At 41.0% G+C, this 24782-nt stretch overlaps 1 protein-coding gene across 4 annotated transcripts; it reads right to left on the minus strand.

The window, feature by feature from the left end:
- Positions 1-357: 357 nt before the first annotated feature.
- Positions 358-24311, minus strand: mta3 (metastasis associated 1 family, member 3). Of its 4 annotated transcripts, XM_070926598.1 has the most exons (19): positions 24080-24311; positions 21698-21765; positions 20454-20547; positions 16619-16745; positions 16395-16458; positions 15868-15985; positions 15016-15118; positions 13823-13922; positions 13498-13686; positions 11977-12051; positions 11318-11376; positions 11055-11173; positions 9812-9969; positions 8583-8805; positions 6696-6788; positions 6390-6551; positions 5780-5811; positions 5576-5694; positions 358-529 (listed from the first exon to the last, which is right to left on the minus strand). In XM_070926598.1, the coding sequence occupies exons 1-19, from the start codon at positions 24105-24107 to the stop codon at positions 358-360; spliced, it is 2103 nt and encodes a 700-aa protein (XP_070782699.1). In that variant the 5' UTR covers positions 24108-24311. The 4 variants fall into 4 exon arrangements, with proteins under 4 accessions (XP_070782699.1, XP_070782698.1, XP_070782700.1 ...); XM_070926597.1 differs by lacking the exon at positions 5780-5811 and having other exon boundaries at positions 5576-5753; positions 6378-6551; XM_070926599.1 differs by lacking the exons at positions 358-529; positions 5576-5694; positions 5780-5811; positions 6390-6551; positions 6696-6788 and having other exon boundaries at positions 8330-8805; positions 11321-11376.
- Positions 24312-24782: the final 471 nt, after the last annotated feature.

The raw sequence follows: 24782 nt of genomic DNA on the forward strand, positions 1-24782 counted from the left end.
ACATACACACACACACACACACACACACACACACACACACACACACACACACACACACACACACACTCACATGCACCCAAATACAGTATGTACACATACAAACACATTCCCAGGGGATTAAAGACAGGCAGCTCTTGCAGTCAGGTCAGGTGTACGTTTCTATTGCATCACGGCTCATGACATCCTTCTGTTGCCAAACAGTTAGATAGCTTGTTTAAGTGTTGTCAAGGATTATAACGGTATTTTAAGGACTAAAAGCAAAGGAAGGTTTGAGGATTCAATGAGGAGAATTGGAGGTGAAATTTTGTTAGTGTATATGCATTAGGGGTCGTGGAGGGTCGGAGGGTCCGCGTTGGATCAGTCGTGGATGACGATGGGGCCTCGCATCCTCAGGCTGGGGTGAGGGTGCGGAGGAGCAAGGACGAGCCCCTGCGGCGGGCCCTGGGAGACCCTGCGCAGGGTGATCTGCTCGCAGGGCTGCCGGCAAGCGTGCCTCAGCTGGGAGCGGGACAGCAGCCGTCTGGCCCTCCTGGAGGGGTGGAGACAAGACAGGGCATAAGTGCAGAAGAAGACACACTGATGCAAAGATAATATCAGATATAAACTCCAAATGAGTTCAGATTGAAAGTTCATTCTTGACCTTGGAAACAGTAGTTAGTAGTAGACAAAATAATCTCACCGGTTTGCCCAATAACCGTTTCCAAGGTCAAGAATGAACTTTTAATCTAAATCTGGACGAGAAGTCCTTAAAGTACTCAAATGTGAATTTGAGTCTACAGTTCAATGACAACTGGGCAAGACGTATGATTGAAAGCTCCAGAACAGTTACTAAATGGACCTTGTGGTGAGATTGTTTTGTCAAAAACAAATCAGAATTTGTCATTCAGATAGCTTTGTCCTGCGCCTCCTCCTAAATAGCCTCTGTTCTCATATTATCTGTGACTTAATAGGTTTTCTTCCATAGGTGCATCCTTTCATCAGTCTTTGTGAAAAGCTGAAGCAAGTTTTCTACTTCTAAATGTGAAGCTACCACCAGCAGCCAGCTAACACAGCTTAGTTTAGCACAGAGACTGGAAACGGGGGGAAACGGCTAGCCTAGCTTTGTCCAAAGGTAAGTAAATCCACCAACCAGCACCTCTAAAGTTTCACTCATCGATACATTATATTTCATTTGTTCAAAAACAATGGTGTAAAAACGATAATTCGCTGGTTTAGGAGGGGTTATGTGCCAGACTACTTATTGGATCTGAGCAGTTGCCAGGCAACCGGTGGAAATTCCAGGAAGTTACTATTCCTGACAGGAAACTGTTGTTTGTGCTCTTCAGGTTTTGTACAGATTGAGTAAACAAAATACATTTTGTTAATCAGTGAGCTTTAGGGATGTTGGACGCAGGTTTTGTTACATTTTGACAGAACCAAGCTAGCTGTTTCCCCTTGTTTCCAGTCTTTATGCTAAGCTAAGTTAGCCGGCTGCTAGCTTCATATTCAGCGTACAGACATGAGAGTGGTATCAATTTTCTCATCTAACTTGGAGCAAGAAAACAAAAAGGTGGATCCAAACGTGGATTTTAGCTTGCGATTTGGGAAATCTGGTCTTTTAGATTTGATTGTTTAGTTTTTCATTTATTTATCTATTTTCTTGAAACTTTATTTTAACCAGGAAGTCTCTGGAGATACACTATCTTTTTTACAAGAGAAGCTTGACCATTTAAAACTGTTTCATTGAGTGTTTGAGTGCCTGATATTTAGGCATTACAGCTCAATATCCGTTAATAGCCAATAATTCATGATTGCATCTTAATGTTTCAGCAGGTTACAGTAGCTAAGCCTGCAGATAATGCTTGTCTGAATACATTATATATATGTAGCTGACCACAGGCTTCTAGCTATTTCTCATTGGACTCACTGGAGCCACCTACTACTACTACACATACTGCCATGTGATAACAGCCTGCAGTAATTTCAGTGTTTTAATATGTAGAAACAATGGTGAAATTGGCTTTGGGATGTGGGCTTGTTTGCCATGTATACTATTGGTTTACCAGCAGTGTGACAATGATACATGCTACTGGACCTAGTAGTCTAGGTAGTTAATCACTTGATTATTTGATTGTAAAATTGTTGTAATTACTCAAAAAAGTTCAGTTTAAGATCACCAAGTTGAGGTTCCAGGCCACTGAGAAAGTAATTTGAAACAATCACTTTTTTTCTAATTTCTGGAGGATTTACTAAAGCAGAGTGCAACATCTATTGACCTTCAGGAATAGAATTACATCTCTGCATCTAAATTCCAGACTGCAGTGGGCTTTGTGCTGTGACAGGAAGTCTCTTTTAATAGCCCACAGCGACCAACAGCACTAAAGCCAAGACCATGGGGCACACTCACTAATTGAATTCATTTGGAGACCAATGCGAGATGCATAACCACAATGTACTGTATGGCCGATTGTTCATGGTTCCCTTTAGTATGTCAAGAAAAACTCCTTGAGATTTAATGCACAGCAAAGCCCTCTTGACGTGCTCTAATTTTCTTGCTCTTTCACTGCTCTGCCAGCAGCACTGAGGGTATTTTTCTTGTATTGTGAACAGGAAAAAACATCAGTTCCCTCCAGATCCCTGCTGTCGATAAAATGAGCGCTGGAGCACTCATGATGACTCTGTGTACATTATGTGCCCGTGCATCCAAGTACAGTAAATGCGTCTGAAAGTGCATGCAACAGGCATCTACAGACACATCTTTCAAGCACAATGAACCCTGAGATTGATTGTTACACAGCATGGCACACGGATCGTCACCTAAGAGTTTAGCATAAACCGGAGAAGAACAGGACAGATTCGGCTCTGGTGGCACATTATCTGGAGCTCTGCTGTTTGTCTGTTCAGCTGGCCGTTGGGAGGAGGAGAGCAAACATGTAAATCCACGCTCAAACATACCAGGCTGTCTCATTTACATTTCTGTTTCGTTTTGTCTCCTTCTGTTTCCTAATGATTCTTTGTCCTGTTATTTCTCTGTACAAATTCAACTTCTCTGTATTGAATATTAGGTACACTGATGGAAGAATTATTCAGATTCTTGACTTAAGTGAAATTCTCTATACTACAATGTAAAAATACTCCATTATAAGTAAATATCCTGTATTAAAAAGAAAGTACAGAAGTATTAAAGTTAGATAAAGTTGTCAATTATCCAGAAAATATCTATATATCTCTACGTCTATTAAATGGATTGGCACAAAAATTTGTAAAGACATTCATGGTTCCCAGAGGATGAATCCTAATGACTTTGTTGTTCCCCTGACTTTTTTTTAAAATTAGGTACAGACATTATTTTTCCCCCACAGAATTACGACAGTATTATGATCATTTGTTGTTCCCCTGACTTCTCATGAGCTTCATCATCAGGTTTTATGATACTCTGTAACGCGCTGTGTAACCTATGCAAAGAAAAGTGTTAATTTACCATCTCTTTTTGTTTCTGTCTCTCTTGCCTCCCTGAATCCCACTCCTCCTCTCTGCTCTGTGACACACTGCATTCTTCATCACATTAAGAGAGAGAACGAGTTGAATAAAGAGACAGAGAAGGGGAGAAAATGAAACTTCCGATCATTTCTCATTAGCAGCAGCCTTTCACAGCAGATCTATTAATGTGTTTTATTCAGAAAAGCATTAATTGTCTCTACAAGGAGCGTGAACGACTGTATAATATTAAAAAGTGGACGGTATTAGGAACGATGCCATCTCTCGCACACATAAACACACAGTCATGATGATCTTGGTGGTAAATGAGTGATCCATTCGAGTGCAGCCATGGTTAATTTGGTAATGATATTTCCACTCAAGGCCCAGCGGTGCCCGGCTCCTCGCTGGCCCATCTGCACCAGTTAGCAGTTCTAATTTTAGCCCCGACAATCGGAGGGCGGCTGTGAGGGCCGGGTGCCATGGCTCATTTAGACACAGGCTTAATGGAGGAACATCTTTCTCTCTCACATACAGACATGCAAACATTGAATCATTATGTGCGTACGAGTGCGTTAGAGAGCCTCTCTCTCTCTGTATGTGTGAGCAAAATAAAAAGAAACTGATTTTTTATGTGTAAAACATAAATGTATGTTTATTCAGCTGTATATTCAATCATGTCTATAATAATATACGTACTGATGGTCGGTGTTTGCAAAGAGAAACAGACCGTGAATCTGAGTAATCAGTTGTTTGGGGTTCTTGAGACTTTTGGATCAGCAGTTTTTAAAAAGGCATTCTTTCCAAAATGGCATACCTTGTTTACAAAGAAATCAATACCAGCCTACATCAGTCAGTGAGAAGCAGAATATTGGAGGATGCTGAGGCATCACATTTTGTGAAGAGCTAATCAATTATATTTTCATTCATTCAGCATCGACTGAATGCATCATTATATTTCTTCTGCCCACAGTTTCACTTGATTCAATTTGAGTCTACAGCCATGCTAGCAGCTTTGTCAGTGTGTACTGAGGCACAGCAGCTAAATGCTAACATGCTCACAATGACAATGTTAACAGGCTGATGTTTAGCAGATATAATGTTTACTCTATTCACCATCTTTGTTTACCATGTTAGCATGCTACCATTTGCTAATTAGCACAAAACACAAAGTACAGCGGAGGCTGATGGGAATGTCATTAGTGTTATTAGTATTTAGTCACAAGTATTTGACAAATTTAAATTAGAGTTAGTGAAAAGTAACTAAACTGAATTATTACAGTTCATCCTGAGGGAACCATGAATGTCTGTATCAAATGTTATGGCAAACAATCCAAAAGTTGTTGAGATAATTCAGTCATTTGGACCAAATTGGTGGACCGACTGACTGACCTTGCCATCCATAGAGCCACGTGTCTAGCATGGCTAAAACGTAACTGAATTGATCTAGGCAGCTATAATTAAATGCATGTAAACCTGGCAGTGAGGTACTAGCCTAAAAAATCCAATATATTGTGAAGGCCAAACATCAGCCTCAGCCTACATTCAACAAAGTAAAGAGTGAATACTCTGCGGCCTAACCAGACCTGATATCTACGTTGTATCTGCTTAGGCTAAACTAGAGTAGCTGGCCCAACTGGCATGATAGGCCACTTCATCTGAATATCATGGTCCGCGCAGCGGAATCCAGAATCCAGATACGAATTCAGTCAAAATCAGTGCTTTTACAGTGTTTCTTAGCTGTATGAGGTGTATTAGAGTTTTGATGAAAATAAAGGCTTTTATTCAAATCAATTTTAATCGATTTTATATTTTCAAAAGAGACATTTTTACATCATTAGAGAGTGCGTAATGACTTCCCAGGCTGCCACTCAATGGGTCTGTGTGAATTTAGGCACACACATGTTGTGTTTGTGTGTCCATGTGTATGTGTGTGCACTACACAGCTGTCTGACGTCGCCACAGGACAAAAATAACTCAGTGTCCTTTTCTGTCACAGCTCACTTCCTCTTGTCTGCTGTTGCTCGGCTCTCAGCATCACTTGCTTGTCCCTTCAAATACACACACTCACACACACAGTCAGCCAATCAGATGTCAGAAAAGGGTCACCTTTGCTTACCTGGTCTCCCGGGTGACAAGGAAGAAGCTGTCATCAGGGGCATCGATCCAGTTGGGGCGTCTCTTGCGGATCATCACTCCGCCTCGGGTGTTCCCACTGCTGCTGTTGCGGCCGTTATGCTTCAAAAAGACAATTAAATACAATTTTATTACAACAAGCAGTTGTACAGGATTAGTTTTTAAAAAAAGAGTATAAGACACCTACCAGGAGGGGTACACCTGTTGTACCTGGGTTCTCTGTAAAAACAAGAGAAAGATGCAAAGTATGCATGAGGGAATCTGTCAGTTGTGAATAGTATTGATTAGTTTATTACTTTTCCTAGTTACAAGTGGTGCAACAAATGACTGTGTTTCAATTTCAGTAAAAATAGTGAAGTTACCAATAAAAAACAAAGTGTCAGACTGAAGTTGAATCATCCAAATTATCCAAATGACCCCCATCTGCTGATTCGTTTTCATTAGAATTAGTTGTCATTCTCTCCAACGAGCTAGTTTAGATAAGAAATGGCAAGATAAGAAAAGGTTATCAGCTCCGGGTGTATTTCCACTAATTTGATTTTATCAAGCAAAAGGATGACAAGAACATTGGATATCAACACTGTTTGGTCCTCGAGGTTCATTCACATCATAAGTAACTTAGTTAAAAGCAAGACGGGACGCATTTTCCAATTTTTTGGGGGGTTTAACAGATGTAATACAAGTAATGACTTTCTGCTTCTATGCAGGATTAACTTAAGCAACAATTATTGAAAAAACAAGTCATAATTACTTTTGTGGAAGCTCTGTTTTAAAGAAATGTGTGTCTGTGTGTGTACCTGAGCGCCTGTCTGGCTCAGCCCTGCTGTGGTGATGGTAGCTGCGTTTTCCCAGCATGCCGTGGGGGCCGTGTGGGAGAGAGGAGAGGAGGCGCCGAGGGGGAGGCGTCTGCAGGCCCGGGGTGCGGTGGGAGCGAGGGGCGTGGGCTGCCGGACGGGACTCTGGAAGAGACACCACACTGGAGCTGCATCAACTTGCTCCTACAGACCATCTGAATAATTCCTACTCACATTCCTTTAATTTGATACTGTTATTCAGTACAATGGAGCAAAACGAGTTTACTGCTCAAACATTGGTGTGTTTACCTAGAAACTGCAGAACACTGGTCAGAGTGCTCCTTTGGGCGGCTCTGGTTTTGGGTAGGCGAGTCCCCTGCCCTTCGGACACCCTTAACATGTCTAAACCAAACACACACACACACACACACATTTTACAAAGCAGTGCAGTGTCTCTCAGACTGCATGACCTCCCTCTATCTACTGAGATACTGTCTGACCAAGAATACTAAATACTGACTCAACATTTCTGCAGAATCATGCAAGTAAAAACAAAATCAGTAGGTTGGTAGAATTGTGTTTAAAATTATTGTTATTATTATTATTTTCATGTTTTAAATGGACGCAGAAGTCAATGCAAGTGAGCAAATCACCTCGGCGTGTTAATGAGGTGACTTACTTTCAGGGATGGCATGTCCACTAAAGGATAATCTCTCCCACATGCACATACAGAGATGTAAGTACATGCTTACATGCACACAAACAAAGAACATATTGTAAACACACATACAGGCACTGAAGGTTGAGTCCATGCTGAGGCGGGGGGGGTGGGGGTGGGGGGGGGCGTGCCTTTATGGTTCCTCTGAGTGTGGTGGAGTTGATGGACAGATAACACGGGACACATGAAGCACAAGGACTCGGAAGAGATGCTTTCAGGTGTGACTTTATTGGACGCTCACATTCACACAGTGATGAAAGAAAAGAGCAAAAAGAGGTAGAAGATGAGATGAGAGTATTGCAACAGTTGTTAGAAAATGAAGGACGAGGAGGCAGAGTGGAGGGGAGGAATGGCTCTGAACGGCAAATCCTGTCCACAGGATTGAAAAGAGAGAGGAGGCAACATGATGGATTCATATGAATATTGCATGACTTGAACACAGGAGAACAGCTGAGGGGATGGTGTTTGGCAGAGGGAGCATCCAAGAGGACATGGTCCAGTTGGTGACTCCTTGTGGGTAAGCCTAATCTACAGTGGGAGATGCAGCCAGCAGCATAGAGGGAAAGCTAGTTATTCTTTGTACCAGACAAATAAGGTCCTTACTTCAGCATTAACCATCCTTCTTTTCAAGTGTCAAGTCAGTCTAAAGCTCATTATCAACCAAAACACAATTCATGTTGTCTAATACACTCACAAAAACACACATGATTAACAGCATGAGGAAAAATGTGCGCGCAAAAAGCAACAAAAATGTAAAAAAAAAAAAAAATGGTGATGGCAAACACACTGAAGCTGAAGTTCAGTATTTACAATAAACATTCGCGGCTGAGACAACTCGTTCAGCCATGACAGCACAGAGCGGGCACGCCTGTACCGGGGGCGCTGTGCAAAATAGAGCTTCTCTTAGTAAAATACATTTTCTCTACAACTAACTTCAGCAAATATATGGCTCAGACTAGAATATGAGCTCTATTGGATCCTATTACAGTCTGCTAGTTAATGACAGGAGCAAAAATCAGTTATTATGCGTGTACTTTTAAAGTGTGTGCAGGCGTGTTTGTGAAGAATAGCCCTGTTTAACCAATAAATCTTTGTGTGTAATTCCAACAATAGCTTTCAGTTCACAGTGAATAAGAACCGTAACAGATAAAGGATTAAAAAAAACAAACAAAAAAAAACACGAATGAAAAGATGGTCAAAACTCATAGTTATGAGGACAGGCAGTCTTTATTGGAAACAGGGGGTGGGAGAATACAAAAAACCAAAATAATAATAATAACAATAATAATAAAAACAGAAAGAGAGACAGACAGGGGAGGGGGGCAGAGACAGGCAGAGATGGGGGTTGATGGCGGGGCTGTCAGGGTGAGGAAGGGTGGTGAGTGTGTGTGTTTCTGTGTGTCTGCATATGTTTTGTTTTGTCTGCAGGTGTGTGTGTCCATGTGGCAGAAGTTAGGAGGAATTGAAAGAGCTCTTACACTCTGCCTTTATGGCCCCACAGTTAATGGGGACAAAGGGCCGGCGCGCAGCACGGCGCAGCCTGATGATGTCACGGCACATGTGCCGGGCCAGCTTGGTGAGGCGGGTGGCCTGCAGCAGGAAGGCCTGCTTGGTCTTCATGGAGGACTTGGGGCTGCCGCTGTTTCGCATCGGCACCATGTGGTTGGACTGGCGAGGACCGTGACTCCGTGAGCGAGGCTCCTGGGAAGGAAAGAGGGACAAAGAAAAGACCACTGAATACAGTTGTACCGATTACATCGATTTAAACTGTTTTTAAAAAGGCACAGAAAACCTATTTTCTCAATCAGCTTCTTACTATAAAAGGGATGTAGTTCTACATGAACACACGATTTTCTGCCAAAGTTGGACCAGGTTTGGTTATTTTGCTCAGTCAGAGAAAGGTGATGTCACATACTTCAGTGCACCAATCGGGATTTGAACATTTGAATCAAAGCCAAATGTCAAGCCTGTGTTTGACCCATTTATCCACCATGGCTTCCTACCTGCGCAGACTTTGTCGTTGTTTATACTAAATCACAGACTTCTGGAAGCCTTTCTGGCAGAAAGCCCCAAATACAAACTTCTCTCAATACCAACAGCTGTTGGGGTTGCTTGCGCTGCCAATCAAATCTGATCAAACCACACCCACACAGTCCTGATGAGGCAGATCAGCTGCGTTTTTGAGTGTTATTGTTGCTTATTTAGTCATGAATATTTACTTTAAAAATGAATACAATAGATAAAAAAAAAGGTTTTCAGGGGCTTCAAAACTTTTAAAAACAGTCTTTTCCCCCACGTCCCAGTCCACTTAGACTGGGTAAAAAAGGGTAAACTACAGTGTGGCAGCTGTGTGGCCTTTCAATGCCAGCTACAGTGCTCTAAACATATAATACAAAGTCTCTTAACTGGTCAATTTCCTCCACACAGCTAATCAGCTAATACGTTTGATGTTTAGAGCTCGCTTAATAATTGATGTTGACAGATCAAAACATCACTTATATACTGTATAAAATGTTAAATTTTACAGACCTGCAGTTGTGTGGATCAAACATTTTTAGGAACTCATTTAGAGTACTTTTTTTTTTACTGTAATCCTTCAAGATTTTGACACGTTTTGAAGAACTGCAGACACCCTGATTTCTTCACTTTAACCTTCTGCCCACTACATCCCATGTCTTTCACATCTGTGCCTTCTGACTGAGCTTACATTGCTCGCTGGACTCGGGGATGTCCTCTCCTCTGGGCCCTCTGCTCTGCTTGGCATCTTCAGGCCTCCGTACTTCTTCCAGTACATCCAGCAGGAAACGCACAGGCGGCACTGCATGTTTGGAGGCCCCCATGAGTACCACTGGGCCGACTGCATGGCTGTTAATATACGAAACGCATTAATGAAGATTAGAAGTATTGCAAGAGGAAATTGGTCCAAAGACACTCAGCATATTGATCTCTCTTTCTGCCTCTCCCTAAATGATTTGAGTAAATGGATGTCCATACATCAGACCAAATCACACTGCATGCCTGCTATTGACTGATGAGATTAATACCTCTAGTGGCTTAAACATCTGTCTGCACAAATGTAATGGTAGGCAGGATAAAAGAACATGTGAGTATAGTAGGGTTAAGTATAGTTTGGATTTTGATGATTCTGCTCATCTGTTCTGTTTCTTGTTGAATCCTGATTCCAGTTTTTAGCATCTTATTTGAAAAAGAAATTGAACCACAATGTGTTGAAAGCAAAAATCAGTGACTGGCTGAGAGATTCTGTGATTCTCATTTGCTCTGCTCAGAGATTCAATGGTTGCAGTTCAGCTTCTACTAATACAAACACACTATCTGTCTCTACTTCACAATTACCAGTTTGTGCGTTCAAGGTGGATAATAGCGTTTAGTGCCAAAACAATTGTTAAAATAATGTATCATAGCAAAAACGTCAAATATTCTTTGTTTGCGGGTTCTTAAATGTGAGGATTTGCTCTTTTCTCTGTGTTATATCTTTGTAAATTAAATATTTTGGGGTTTTCTTTTGGTCGGACAAAAAAACCTTATCTTGTGAAATTGTGATGGGCATTTTCTTTTTTTCTGACAATTTATCAAAACAATAATCAACAGAACTGTTAGCTTGTTATCCCTAGTAGCATGGAGGTGGGAGATATTCATCACTGGATTAATAACAGCTATTGAGATAAATAAGCAGAAAAGCAGTGATGGTGAAAATGAAGGGAAAGCATCTCGTCTAGTCAGAAGAGCTCAATGAAAAAGAATCCTTTGCTTGGCTGACGCTGCATTTGTCTCCCTTTCATTTCTAATTGACCCATGTTCACTGCCCTTGTGATTCAATTTCACACACACACACACACACACACACACACACACACACACACACACACACACACACACACACACACACACACACACACACACACACACACACACACAACTCACTAACTCACTATAGCAGCTCTCGCAGGCTCTGCCCCCCCCTGCTGCATGGTAGGCCCCGGGGCCCGCTCCGTTCACTGTCGCCATCTTGCCATTGGTCATTGAGATCTGGTTGGGGTTGGGCTTGTTACTGTCAGAGAGGAGGAAGAGATTTAAGGACCGCAGCTGCCTTCTGCAGTGCTTTAAATCAAAAGGTATTCATTATGCATAAAACAATGATCGTCTTGCAGCCACAGGTACAATAATGAAAGCAACATCTATAAAAGTGACTTACTACGTGGGGATATAAACCTGCTTCAGTTTGCTCTCTGCCTCTGCTGCCTTCAGTCTCTTCTGCTCAGAGAGAAACACAGTGGATTGATTTATTAATAACAAAAGAAATCAACAGCTGTCTTTGATAAAAAAAAAAAAATCACCTCAGACAGTTTGACACCTTTCAAAATTAACTCTAATAAGCAGCCTGAATATCGGACTGCAGGATTACAAAGATAATCATTAGCATCTTTTTCAGTGACTTGTGAAAGTTTGCAGTCACCCTCCACTGATACTCCCGACTCTATACAGCTGAATCACATGAAAAATCCTGCCAGACCAGCTAGTAGGCAAAACAGTTTACGGGTTGACATTCATGTTATATATTCTGCTGCTGCTCGTATCCAAAATGGCCTCTTCTCTAAGAGGTGTGTCACCACTAACGCATCTACCCTCCCTTTTGCTTATTTGACAGCTTTCATTTTTCACCTTCATTTCAGTTTATTATCACCTTAAAAGGGCACTCCGCCTATTTTACTCATAAAAATGTCAGCTTATATGTCATGGGGAGTACTACTCAACCTGCAAAAACAGCTGTATAATGTCTTCTGCGGCTCTGGAGGGAGGGAGCTTTGTTAAGTCTGAAAAAGTACTGTTCTGAAAATACTGTATTCGTCTCACCTGTTGCACGTATCTGTCTGTGGTCTTCCACATGTAGTAGTACTCTATGATACTAGTCAGAGACTTCCATGGCAGCTTCACAAGAGGAAAGAATGAAGAAGTGTGGAGGGAGGGGAAGAGAGAGAGAGACAGAGAGCAAATTAATGATATTAATATCTCATGTTCTTGCCATCTGGGTGTGAAAGCCTTCATGTGTATTCATGAGCGAGAGGCATCGTGACCACAGTGGCTGAAAACTACCAGCTTTGCTTGGTTCTGAGCCCCAGATGAAAACACACACCCTCTCACACACACACACACACACACACACACACACCCTCTCACACACACACACCCCCTCTCGCACACACACAGTGATTCACACATTTAATAAGTATTCATGAGCACCTGGTGCCACCGCAGACGCCCATATCCCACCTTTATTGTACAGTATAGGTAGATGGTGGGAGGGAAAGTTCAATAGAATCAAATAGTCACCCCCTGTAGGCTTGAAAGGCAGCTGTTAAAATTGATAATTTTGTCCTTCACAGTGCAGTGCCTGTGGTCAGCTTGAATTCATGGAGATTACAATGGTTTCCCATTGTGACAAGTTTTCACTGGAGGAGGAAGTATCACAAAACTTCTCAAATCACTCCTGCAGCATAATCAAATTTCTCCACTACCCATCAGTATGCAAAGTAAGTTTCAAAAAGCCACTTTTTCCACCAAAATACAGCTAAATGCACGACTTCCGTTTGTAGCTGTCACAGTGAGCAGTTTACTTTGGTTACTCGCGATGACGTAAGTTTATCACAAGCAGCCCACCATGTGAACATACACGAGCATACAAATAAACAGCGGCAGTGAAGTGAGTTATGCTGGAGGAGTGACTTGAGAATGTTTTAATACCTTTTACCCGAAACAAGAAGCCCACTCACTATTGGAGTGCATTTTAACATATGAATTCAAGCTGACCACAGCTGCAGTCATCGATTAAGAGTCAAACTACCAACACTGAATAGCCACCTTTCAAGCCTACAAAGGGTGAGTGTTTTACACTTAAATGATGGTAAGTGAATGTCATTTTTCAGATTGTCAGGTTTTTCACATATTTTTTGGGGTCAATGGAAAAGAATAACTAGATTTTCTCTGGAAAACTGCAAAATTACTAATCATGCAAAAAGCACTACAAATGGGACCAGGATCAATAGTGTAATAATGTGACTGTGCATAATCTAATTTACTGACTAGTGTTAAGTTACTCTTTAAACAATATACTGAATTTTCTCAACTGGATGTTGAGAAATGTAGCATGTTTTTCCTGTTCTTGTCTCATCTTCTCCACATTTAGGGCTGACTGACTACCTATAACTTGCTTTGCATGCTGTTAATTTGCAGGTAGAATCATGGTTGACAATAATGCAAAATATTCAAAACACTCCTGAAAAACAAATACAAAATATTTTGTTTTTGCGTCAACATTATGACTGACATGACTTTACATGAGCCAGAGTTTGAGCGCAGTTAGAAACACACACTTACAAAGTCTTGTCGGATGTCGTTGAAGTCTTTTCCGTATTTCTCTAGTGCCTCTTCAAACATGGCGGCTTCCGAGGCGCTCCACTCCTCCATCTCATCCCTGCACAGCACCGGGCCACCCGCTGGGACCAGTACACTCAGCGCACTGGACAAGTCGTAATTATGACAATGCAGTGTGTCCATCGCATGGAACTGCAACAAATAGACACAGAAAGGCGTTTACAATCATCTAATTTTATTTAAATCACCATCACCAGGTACTGCAAGGTGAGTGTACCTTTATATATATGTGTGTGTGTGTGTGTGTGTGTGTGTGTGTCCAACTTACCAGTGTGATATCTCGTGAGGCTGCAGCTGCACTCATGTGTAAGCTTGGCTGTCTAACTGAACTGCTGCAGTCCAATGCTCGAGCAAAGGTCCCAACCGCCCTGAAAAAAACAACAACAACAAAAAAAACCACACAAACAATAAATATTAAACAACAAAGCAAGATTAACAGTAGTTCATTACTACATTATACATCTTTGTAAGTAGGGCTCAGAAAAATAACCAGACACAAATGAGCTGATCATGAATCAAACTTTATAATATTTGCACAGATTTAAACACAAATCTTCCATTATTAATCACTATATTATGTCATCATTATTAAACATGAAAAAAATGAGCCATACTTTGGAGCTATCCCTCAAATAACAACAATGTGCATTCATTATTTATTATTATATAATTATTATGCTTACTTATTATATTTGCTTTACGATGCATAAAAACCCCAATCCTGGTCATTCTCTGTTGTCTTATTTTGAATATATTTTATTATAATACTGGCCAGGAAGCAAAACTCGACACAACAATGGCTACATAGGCTTCTGCTTGCGCTCAGAGCAGACAGGTGTTCAGAGATCAGAGCAGAGGGAAAGGTTGGCAGTGAAGTTGTCTAGGGGCAGTAAATGTACAGTGTAGGTTACAGTTTGCCCATTAATAAACGCTGCAGCTCCTCGATACACGAGAAGTTCCTGTGTATTGCTTCTCAGCTGCTGGGTAAAAGTGAAGTCTACCACTATGCTTAAGCTACCTCATTGAGCAGGTCGTATGATTCTAAAAATATTTTAAATACTAGTCATAGTGATAAACTTCTCTTATTGGCTTTTTACTTCCAAAGCTTTTATTGCACTTTCAGTAACAAGATTTTATTAGCCAAACAGGGGGGGGTTAAATCACAATGTTAGGATGGTAGAGGGCTCAGTAGTTAACGACTGTGAGCCATCGGCGATGGACGAAGCCGAACCCTAATATGCAGTAATTTTCTACCACATAATAATGTAAGCTCACAGCAGCGAGGGCTCTGATACTCTAATAAGAATTGCTCCATCTGTCTGTTAGTGAGTTTAAGTAGCTGCTGCTGTAGACCGCAGGAATCAAGTTCATAACATGCTGCTATATGAAACTATACTGACAGCCTCCTGTCTATTCATTCAGGAGGTTGTCGGTGTAGAGGTCAGAGGTGAAAGGTCTTACCGTGCCACTACTAGGAATTGGTCTATCTGTTTGTTGGTGAGTGGACACTCTGGATCCCACAGCTTCTCTTCTAGCTTGGACTGGTCCCTGTCATCTGCCTCACCTACAGGACACACAGAGACAACAGCTTACAGACAGCACAAAAGCTTGAACACAGGCTGAATAATAATTTGGTGATTTGCTAGATATTGTAATCATAAATAGCAACCCATGAGGTTGCTGTATTCACCTTTCTGCCAGAGCTAGTAGTTTAAACTCTACACACAATCTGCTACTATTTTTAAATGTCCACGTATTACATTTGTTTTAGACAAAATGGCTGGTTTCAATGTACAACAGTAGCTCCATCTTCTTTGAGTCTGTCTTGTAATAATATTTTAGACTTTTAAGCCCTACAGCTTCAAAGAAATGCTTTCAGTGAGCAACCCTAAAATCTCTACTGAGCATACTGGATCAAAAATTTTACAACTTTTCTTTACACAAACAAGAGCACTTTTCCAGTAAACAAGGCGTGTCAATCATGTGCTTTAACACCAACTAAACCACCAACAGATGATTTTACTTTACTTCAACAAGGGATAAAAGGCTGCTATTGTCTCCATTACTATATTAAAGCCAGCATATTCTCACCCCTCCGTCAATTACTTTCCCCACTGTAACCCTTTGAGACCAATCAACACACACAGACACACAGACAGGCACACACACACAGACACACACTAGAGGTGTGGATAATGAGGCTAGACATAAAAAAACAAGTTTTGACACGGATGCAAACAACAAAAGCTGCATGATGTGTAATTAAATAAATCACGCGTCGCTTGAATCTCTTTATGTGCAGCTCTGACTAACCCTCTTGTAGCATTTCAGGTACGTCTGCCTGAAAACGCGGTCCCACTCTGATCTCTCCTTTGTCGGCCAGAAGGGTCTTCTGTGTTGGGTCATACACCAGCGAGTAGAAGAACGTATCCTGAAGAAAACAACACACCAGTCAGCCTCCATATTTTAAGCCATGTGATTCTTCACACTCACTTATATTATTATATTATACATCTGAACCATAAACTTGAATATTTTGGGAAATTTCCTTGTAGTCCCGCCTCTCTTTGATGAGAATTCTGTAAGATCACTTTTTAAGCAAAATATACTCTGGTTCTTAAATGAGCATTTGCTGCTTTCTTTGTCTTGTGTCAAGAAATCAAGAAAAAAATCGGCTAATTAATCAATGAAAGTTAGTTGCTCTAGACCTTACTCTCAGTTTTTGACACCTGACATATGAAAAAGCATATAAAGCATGACTAGACCTGCAATGACACAGTTTGCAGCAAGCAAAAACCAGTACGAGATGACAAATCCAAGAGTTCGTTTGTCTGACTCACCTCTTTGTCAAGGTATGAAAGAACGGCTTCGGTCTCATTCAATAATGCGACACTGCACTTCCCCCTAACAGGGAGAGAGGGAGACAACAAGCACCACGTAAAACACAGACACAGGAAGTGAGCAGCAACAGATTTGTCTGTTCATGGCTGGATGAGTGACTATTCATGAGCACTGCCGCCAGATGATGAGACGCAGGATCCAAAGTGTGTGTGAGTCTTTGTACCTGATGTGTGTCGCAGGTAGACTCTCATACTGCCGGGAGAGGAAGAGCTCTCTGTGGCGAAGCTGGTGTTTCTGTTTTTCTGTTAGGTCTGTCTCTGTTGGGCTCTCCTTCTCCTCTTCCAACTCCTCTGCAAAAGACACACACACACACACACACCACACACCACACACCACACACACACACACACACACACACACACACACACACACACACACAGGAGAAAACTACATCAGAAAACATATGAAAAGAGAGACGCCGATGTTAAAAATGGTATCCATGTGTCACAGAGGCAAGTTGAAGAAAAATGACAGCGGAAACATGACAGCGGCTTACTCGTAACAGATGAATTAACGAACCAACAGTTTATCAAAGTCACAAATGGTTTATCTCTAAGATTTCATACAAGACTGTGCAGTCTCCAGATATAAAACAATAGGCTTGTAAAACGGCTCCCGAGGGCTCTGCAATCACAAACTATTGCTGCCATCCATTAAAAGACGCCCAAGCTATTATGCTCAGGACTATTACTAGAAATGTAATTTTAAGAACACAGTGTTCTCCCATAAAGATTAGCTGGTTTGCTGCAGTTGAGTCAGCACATAATGCCACGCAGCAGATAAACATTTTAAATCACTGTAACACAGTGCAGGCGTATACTTAAATAAATAAGATCATCTGCCATTGGCAAGTACCTATCATAATTACACCAGTTGTTTTCACGAGCTAGTATTGGCACTGGTGCAGCTTCACATCTCCGTTAGAAAATGCCAGATTCCCCATTTCCACTGTACCGATGTATCGCGCTTTACGCTGCCAGTGTGCTTCTTCACAAGTGCTTGTCGGATTGTCTGTAACTTTCCGAAACAGACGATCTGACACTCACACCCACTTCACGCCGTCATTGGCCAGCTGTGTGGAGGTGAGAAAGAAGCCAGGGTTTGAACTTCTTCTACTCTAGATCTTTTTTTCCCCCCCATTCTTGACACAACTATTTCTGTCACTTTTCATGTGAAAACCAGAATGCAGCACTATGAAGTCTTCCAGGAGAGACTGTCTGAAAAGGATCCGTTATCCACACATTTAAACGATATTGCATCTCCCTCCTCATCTGCGACGGCCGGCTATTCACCCCGCCTTTCGGTGTAGCTGTTCAGAACCACTATCAACACTTCTGATTTCCAACGCAGTCAGAAACGTCCTACGAACTATTTCTATTCCAGCATAACATGACCGTTACCTGCACTGTGGTGTGACAGCCTGTGAACATGTGCATTTCCAATGCAGCCTCACAGCAGGGGGTTACTGCCAGAGCTAAACTCTTAAGGCCGGCGTATGCTCAAAACAAACTACTTCCTAAGAAAGTCTGAGGACAGAAGTGTTTCTAGTTGTTCTGAACGGCCCCCCTCTAAGTTGGGGCAAAAACCTTCTGTAACTGAGAGGGACCAGACGCGATGAATCGTACAAATGGGAATAACAACAAGCAATTCAGCTGAAGCATACTGACCCCTTGACAGTCCACTCAACTGAGCAGCGTCTCTGGTTGGTTCACCACTCCTACATTATGTTGCCGTTCCTACTTTTATCCAACAGCAGCCTCACTGTTTTCTGATCTGCTCTCCTTTGATATGTCAGAGCTGTAATTGCTGTGTAAAAGACACAGCTAATGGAAAATGAAGTTTGTTTTTTGCTGCTGCTGTTGTTTCACATTGAAAGCTTTCCTACTGCACCACTGGAAGGCAACTGCAGGAAGTCTATCTCTTGTCACTGAGGTTAGCAACTGGTTGCTATGGTCTTCACAGCGAGATATGGATGAGATGAGTAAATGCATGCAATAGGGATAGTAAAAGAGGAAGCACTAATTTGTGGATGCTTTGAATGCCACTGAATCTCAGTGGCAGATACCGTACAATATTGGCAAATAAAATTAAAAGCTATCTGCAGGGCTTGATACCAATGAGGATAGGTTGGTGTATTTTTGAGGTCTGGGTAAACCCACCGAATGTTTAGCCCCCAGCTGTTGTTTGAGGGCTTGGGCTGCAATGATAAATCAGCATGATAGACAAAATGGATGCAAATTTAGCTTACAGCGCTCCAGAATAACTCCACTAAGACCTCCCTTCTGACATGTAAACAATCAGAGCAATAACTTGTACTTACTGCTGAGATACAAAGATATCAAACATTTCAGCTTTGACTCCTAAAAACTCTTCACATTCTGTTTTATTTTTGTAGATCAGATTCACTGGCTGTCTTTTCATTCTCCCCATGAACTAATCTGAGCCATAATATGTGAGATTTTTTTTTCTCTACAGTGTGCAATGTTATTGTTGTTTCTGCTGACCAGCTGGTAGACAACTGACTCCGAATAGCTTGTGGAATTGGCACTGTGCTGTGATGAATGCATATGTCCCTGCATATTGTATGATTTATATTTTTGTGATTAAGGTTGCTTTATGTTTACAGTGTCTAGCCAAATCAGCAAAACTGGTTTTCCACAAACAGTCAGACCACACACAGAGAGAGAACAGTATTTAGCCACACAATACATTCCTGTCTTTCCTGTCAGTGCTGAGTCACGTAATCTTTATAAGCCATTCTTCGCTGGGTCTCCTGCTCCTGACTCCACGTCTATATCATCCACCTCAAAGCTGTGGGGTTGCTTTAGCAGACAAGGTTTGTTTTTAACTTCCAGAAAGTGATCAATAATTTGTTTTATTGTGACCAAAGGACAAAGTGAAACATTACTGGAAACAGGTAGAAGGCTTCCCACACAGAACAGGTGTTGCTGTGAACACTTTCCTTTCCTTCCTTCTTCTCCTCATACAGCAACACTCACACTCCAATTCTCTCCCTCCCGGTAAAATGTAATTAAGAAATAAATGTGATATATAAATATGAAAAGCAGCATTTTTTCCAAGTCGCACTGGAGGGCATATTTATATAACTAAATGGTTGCATTCTGGAGCTGTGGTCGGCATGACAAAAACCCATCATATTGATAATAAATGTTACTATGTGCTGCTGCTAAGTGGAAACACAGCAGAAAATGTCTGCCTGACTGACATGCAGCAGAAAGCCCACAGTGACATTGTCCCTTACTGAAGATGGCTGAATACACAAATGCACCTGACAACCATACAGTTTCATGCTGGTGCTGAAATGTCTATTCATTACTTAATAACTGATCAACAATTTTAATAATAAATTCATCGTTTTTGTTAAAGATGCCAAAGCTTCCCTGATTCTAACTTCTAAAATGTGAGGATTTGCTGCTTTTTTTTCTCATATTGTTGTAATTAGATTTGAGTGGGGCTTCAACTAACTAACTAATTTTTGTTATTGCTTCATTATTTTCTCAATTAATTGATTAATAGTTTGGTCCATTACAATTTCTTAACACCCAAGATGATGGTATCAGATTGCTTGTTTTGTCCAACTAACATTTCAAAGACTTAAATTATTGAATATCAATTCATCAATCAATTGTTTGGTCTATAGAATAATTAAAAGAAAACACCAGTTTCCTCGAGCCCAAGGTGACATGTTGTTGGTTTGTCCGACCAACAGTCAAAAACCAAAAGCTATTCAACAATATAAGCTCCAAAAATTATTTTGTGAAGCTAAAGCCAGCAAATGTTTGGCATTTTATAAGCCTATAAGCAAGAATCAATTATCCAAATTGTTGCCAAATTATTATCTGTTGATTGACTAATGGACTAATAGTTAAGCTATACATGTGAGTTTAATGTATATTAATATACAGATTCTGAAGAAACTGTATTGCCTTTCACAACACTGAATGGCTGTCTGATGTGTGACAGGAGTTACTACTCACTTGCGTGTTTGTCTGCGAGCTGGATGAGGCTGTGGGAGATGTCTCTCCTTCTGTAGAAACAAACCACCTTGGCCTCCACGTTCCCACTGGCCGTCTGAAACAGAGAGAGTAGAGGGGATCCAGGTTGACTGAAAGACGTGGCAACACCTCCCTGCACAAACCTATAATTTCCCAAGAGACCTGGCTATTTTGTGTGCTCGTCAAGCTATGCTGCTATGACAGGCTGACCAAGGCAGCAACAGCGCTTTTGATCAGATGATTGATTGATTGTCTCACTGTATAATTAGGCCGACAAGCTTAAAGACTCAGCCAGTATTCAATTCTGTGACTGATGGAGAGTGAATGGATGTGGAGGTAAACTGCTTCCAACTTCTGCTGCTTTTCTAGAGAGGTTGTAGGTGAGAGCCGATGAATTTAATGTCAGTGTTCACCTGAAGGATATGGATAAAATAACAGCTCACAAAGTATTACAATACATTGCAACACCACCATAAGCTACAGCCATAAAAATGTCCTTTAAGTTGAATCAACCATTCTCTTTCAGCGTCAACACACAGTTTCTGTTGCAGAGAGACTGTTTTGCATTGCATCATACTGCAGGGAGTTCCTGTTATTTTGTCCACCCCTTTTATCACTTATGATAATCACAATGTCTCCTGTCTTTATTTTATAATGTACAGCCTCAGTATTTTTTTTTTCAGGGTGATACTGACCTGATCTGACATTTTCCAACCCACACCATCTGATAATGACATGCATTTATCTAAGTACCTTCTTGCAAATGCAGCACAGGAAAAGCTTTCCTCTCATGCCTGTTAAAGATGCTTCAGTATTCAAACAAAATACCATATTAATTTTAGTTTGTTCTTAACTGCCACACTCCTACGAAATAACTTACTTACAACTGATCAAATATTGGCAGAAAAAACATCAAACTATTGCTTTTCAAATCTGGTATAAGCTGATCTTTAGTCCAAAGCTATCTGAGCTCCTGAAACGTTTATTACAATAATCTACCCCGCCTACACACACACTCCCACAGGTGTGTCCTGTGATATCAACAGCAGTTAGGTGAGTGGGGAACACACCTGTCCTGTTCTGTCTTTTTAAAAAACACTTTTAGCCACAAAATGCACACACAAACACAGCATTGCAAGACAGGGTAGGGAACAGAGAGGAATCCTGGCTATTCACCCTTAGGCATAAAAAACACACACAAAAATGACATAGGAAGCCCTCATTACCTTGTTGAGTTCTTCTATCCGGCGGATCAGGTAAGGGTTACTGGAGGAGTTCTCAAAAAATACATAATCTGCAACAGAAAACACACACTGGTCACTTAACTGTATCAGATCACTGTAACACTGCATTAACAAAGTGAAAATAATAGTCTATTATCACTTTATCATTAGGCACACCTGTAAAATCAAATGAAATCCAATACAGCAGCTCAGTCATAAATTCTACCTTTACAAAGTTAATAATGTTCAGTTTTGATTGACACTGTCAGAGAGGTATTACTCTAACTATATGTTTATTATTGAGGTTGTAGTTCACAGTGGTGTTGAACTGGACTGCATTATGTTGGGAGGCGTTTTGCCCACCCCATTCACAAACATGACCAATGCAGACCAGTACAACACCACAACTAACTACGACCTCAATAATAAACACAGTTGAATTAACCCCTCTCTAACAGTGTCAACAAAAATGTAACATTATTATCTTCCTAAACGTAGAATTTGTGGCAGATATTGGATTGCATTAAATTGTATATGTGTACTTAATAAAGTGGCCAGGGAGTGTATGTACAGGAACAGGAAACTGGCTGAGTAACATACTGTAGAGTTCTCCCTCGTGTATTAAATATATCATTGAGCAACTAATGGTTCACTGCTACAGCGGAGCCAAAACTAACAGCATGCATATCTGTGTAAATGTGAAGAAAGTCACAACTATCAGCATTTGTTAAATCTAGAGGAAGAGGTTAAAACACAGACGTGAAGACCATTAATAAACTGGATAATTGTAATGAGCAATCGCCACAGAGAATATCAGATTCCAAGTTAAACTGGGTAAAGGCAAATGCAATTATATGTGTACTGTGAGACAATTACCATACTGTTGTGATTTTGTAAGATAAATAAATGGAGGACAGGGATATAGTTATGTCATAATTGCTGATTTTCCACAGCTCATTAACAAAATCAGCACAAACATGACTTCACCTAGCCTGAGGAGACAGAAATCCAGCCTGATTCACCTCTGCCCAAGCAAAACATACAGTAATTTTGGAAAGCTTCAGTCCATAGCAAATGCTGCCTTCAAGTGGTCTCTGAAATGTTGAAATTAAGTTCCAGACACAACAATTCTGTTAAGAGGTAAATATGCCAGCGCTATCAAGGTGTGACATTCAGCTTTGAATATAAATATTACTGTTGCTCTCTTCTGGTTGCAACATATGTTTATCCTCACAGTTATATTAATGTAAAATAATAAATTTCAGCCCTGACATGAATATTCTCCTCTTTAAGTTGCACAAAGTGGGACAAGCTTCAAGTATGAAGAGGCAACATTTCAAAAAGACGTTTGAAGTTCATGTCATCATTTCATAAAGACAAAAACGTCAATGCACTAACAAGTTTTTAAGTTATAGGAGTTGGGAGTTTCCATAGAGCACTAGAAGGCAGCAGGAGAATTGCAGCTGAGGTGACCATAGAGACAACAAACTGATGCACATGTAACGAACCTGATACAACAGAGATAAACTGATGCCAATAATATCACCTGGGCCAAGATGCTTGTTGTTTATGTTTGTGTGACATGTGAAGCATATATGCAATTTAGTCTTATCCACAGTCTAAATGTACATTTGAAGCCAGAGTACGTGTGAACAGAGGTGTAAAATTGTATCCAACCTGACGCAACGACGCCATGAATGGAGACTAATTTGATGTAGAATTCCAGCAGACTGCTAACAAGCTAGCTAGCAAGCCAATTTGCTAATTAATTGCGCTTGTGGTAAATGTAAGTGGACATTGTGGCAATGCCCGGTATGTAGTGTTGCCAAGATTGTTAGATGCATTGCTCAAGTGCTGTAAAACGGGCGCCACAGCTGCAATAATGGTAATCAGTGAAGCCATTGCTGGTGCTAACGTTAGCTAAATAAGGACTCGTACTAATGGCTGCATGCCAGAAGAGGCAAATACAAAGGCAGCCTCAGACTGCCCGTGGTAACATTTTAACAACCTTTTAAACACATGTCTAGTCGAGAGGTCCCACGGCGTATCAGTTTCAAGTAGCCCTGGTCTAATCATCCGAAAACCAAAGACCAACAGAGGTGCCGACAATTGAAATATGTTTACATTGTAAGCTAGCTATTTAGCAAGCTGGCGGCTAGCTGCTGTGGCCACGACAGACGCGAGGCCTGACCCATTTTGAATCCCAAATATTTAGAAATTCTCACCTTCCTGCTCCAACTTAATGCATCTGTGTTAGCGTAGCACAGCCGTATCTCACTGTTACATGCCAACCAACCACTATAACGCTACATAATCTCCAGGGGATGCATAACTGGAAGGGTTTCAGTTTGATTAAAAAAAAAAGATCCACATTGACATACATACCTCCGACCCGGTACATGTTGGCCGCCATTTCTGCCCTCCCGGAGTGTTAACGTAAACCATAAACTAAGAGGAATAGAATAAATTAATAAAAAACAATAAAACTCAGCTTCTTAAAAGGTAAAAGGTGCGATAAATTATGATCGTCGAGACTCCGGATGTGTGCCCAATCGGGAGAATTTTGGCAAATCAACTCCCCCTCCTTCCTGGGATTCACTGTTCCCTTTACAATACAGTGAACTCACGGCAGCCAAAAGAAGTCGGATCAACCCGAAAAACCACTGACTGGTGACGTCGGGAGAGGGGTCGCGCACGCGCAAATTAAAAAAAAAAACCCACACACACACGCTTGTGCACGCGCATACACACTAACACCATTACCCTTAAAACCATACTTGAGAATATTTTGAATAAACAATGTGTGCGTAATTTATTCCAGATGCAACCATAATTGTAATGTATATTTAGCAGGTGACCATACAAATATCATTACACTTTTAAATATATGAATATTATAGGATACTGCGAGAGGTCTTGACAACTTATAATAATATTATATCATAACTTACCACAAATCCTTAGAAAGTTTTGGTCATGTTTATTGATTTTGAATGTGCTTCCGTGTGTTAGGGGGAGGGGAATAAACTGTAGGATCCACCCATAAAAATATACTATTCTATATCTAAGGGGACAGCATCTACTTTGG

The sequence above is a fragment of the Enoplosus armatus genome, chromosome 20 (genome assembly GCF_043641665.1).
Source record: "Enoplosus armatus isolate fEnoArm2 chromosome 20, fEnoArm2.hap1, whole genome shotgun sequence".
NCBI lineage: Eukaryota > Metazoa > Chordata > Actinopteri > Centrarchiformes > Enoplosidae > Enoplosus > Enoplosus armatus.

Coding starts and splice junctions, on each gene's coding strand:
- mta3 (XM_070926597.1), bottom strand. CDS start 24,107: ATGGCGGCCAACATGTACCGGGTCGGAG. Junction 15,119..15,867: donor ACCTGAAATGCTACAAGAGG/GTTAGTCAGAGC, acceptor TGTGTCCTGTAG/GTGAGGCAGATGACAGGGAC. Junction 6,789..8,582: donor TGGGGCCATAAAGGCAGAGT/GTAAGAGCTCTT, acceptor TGTTTGGTTTAG/ACATGTTAAGGGTGTCCGAA.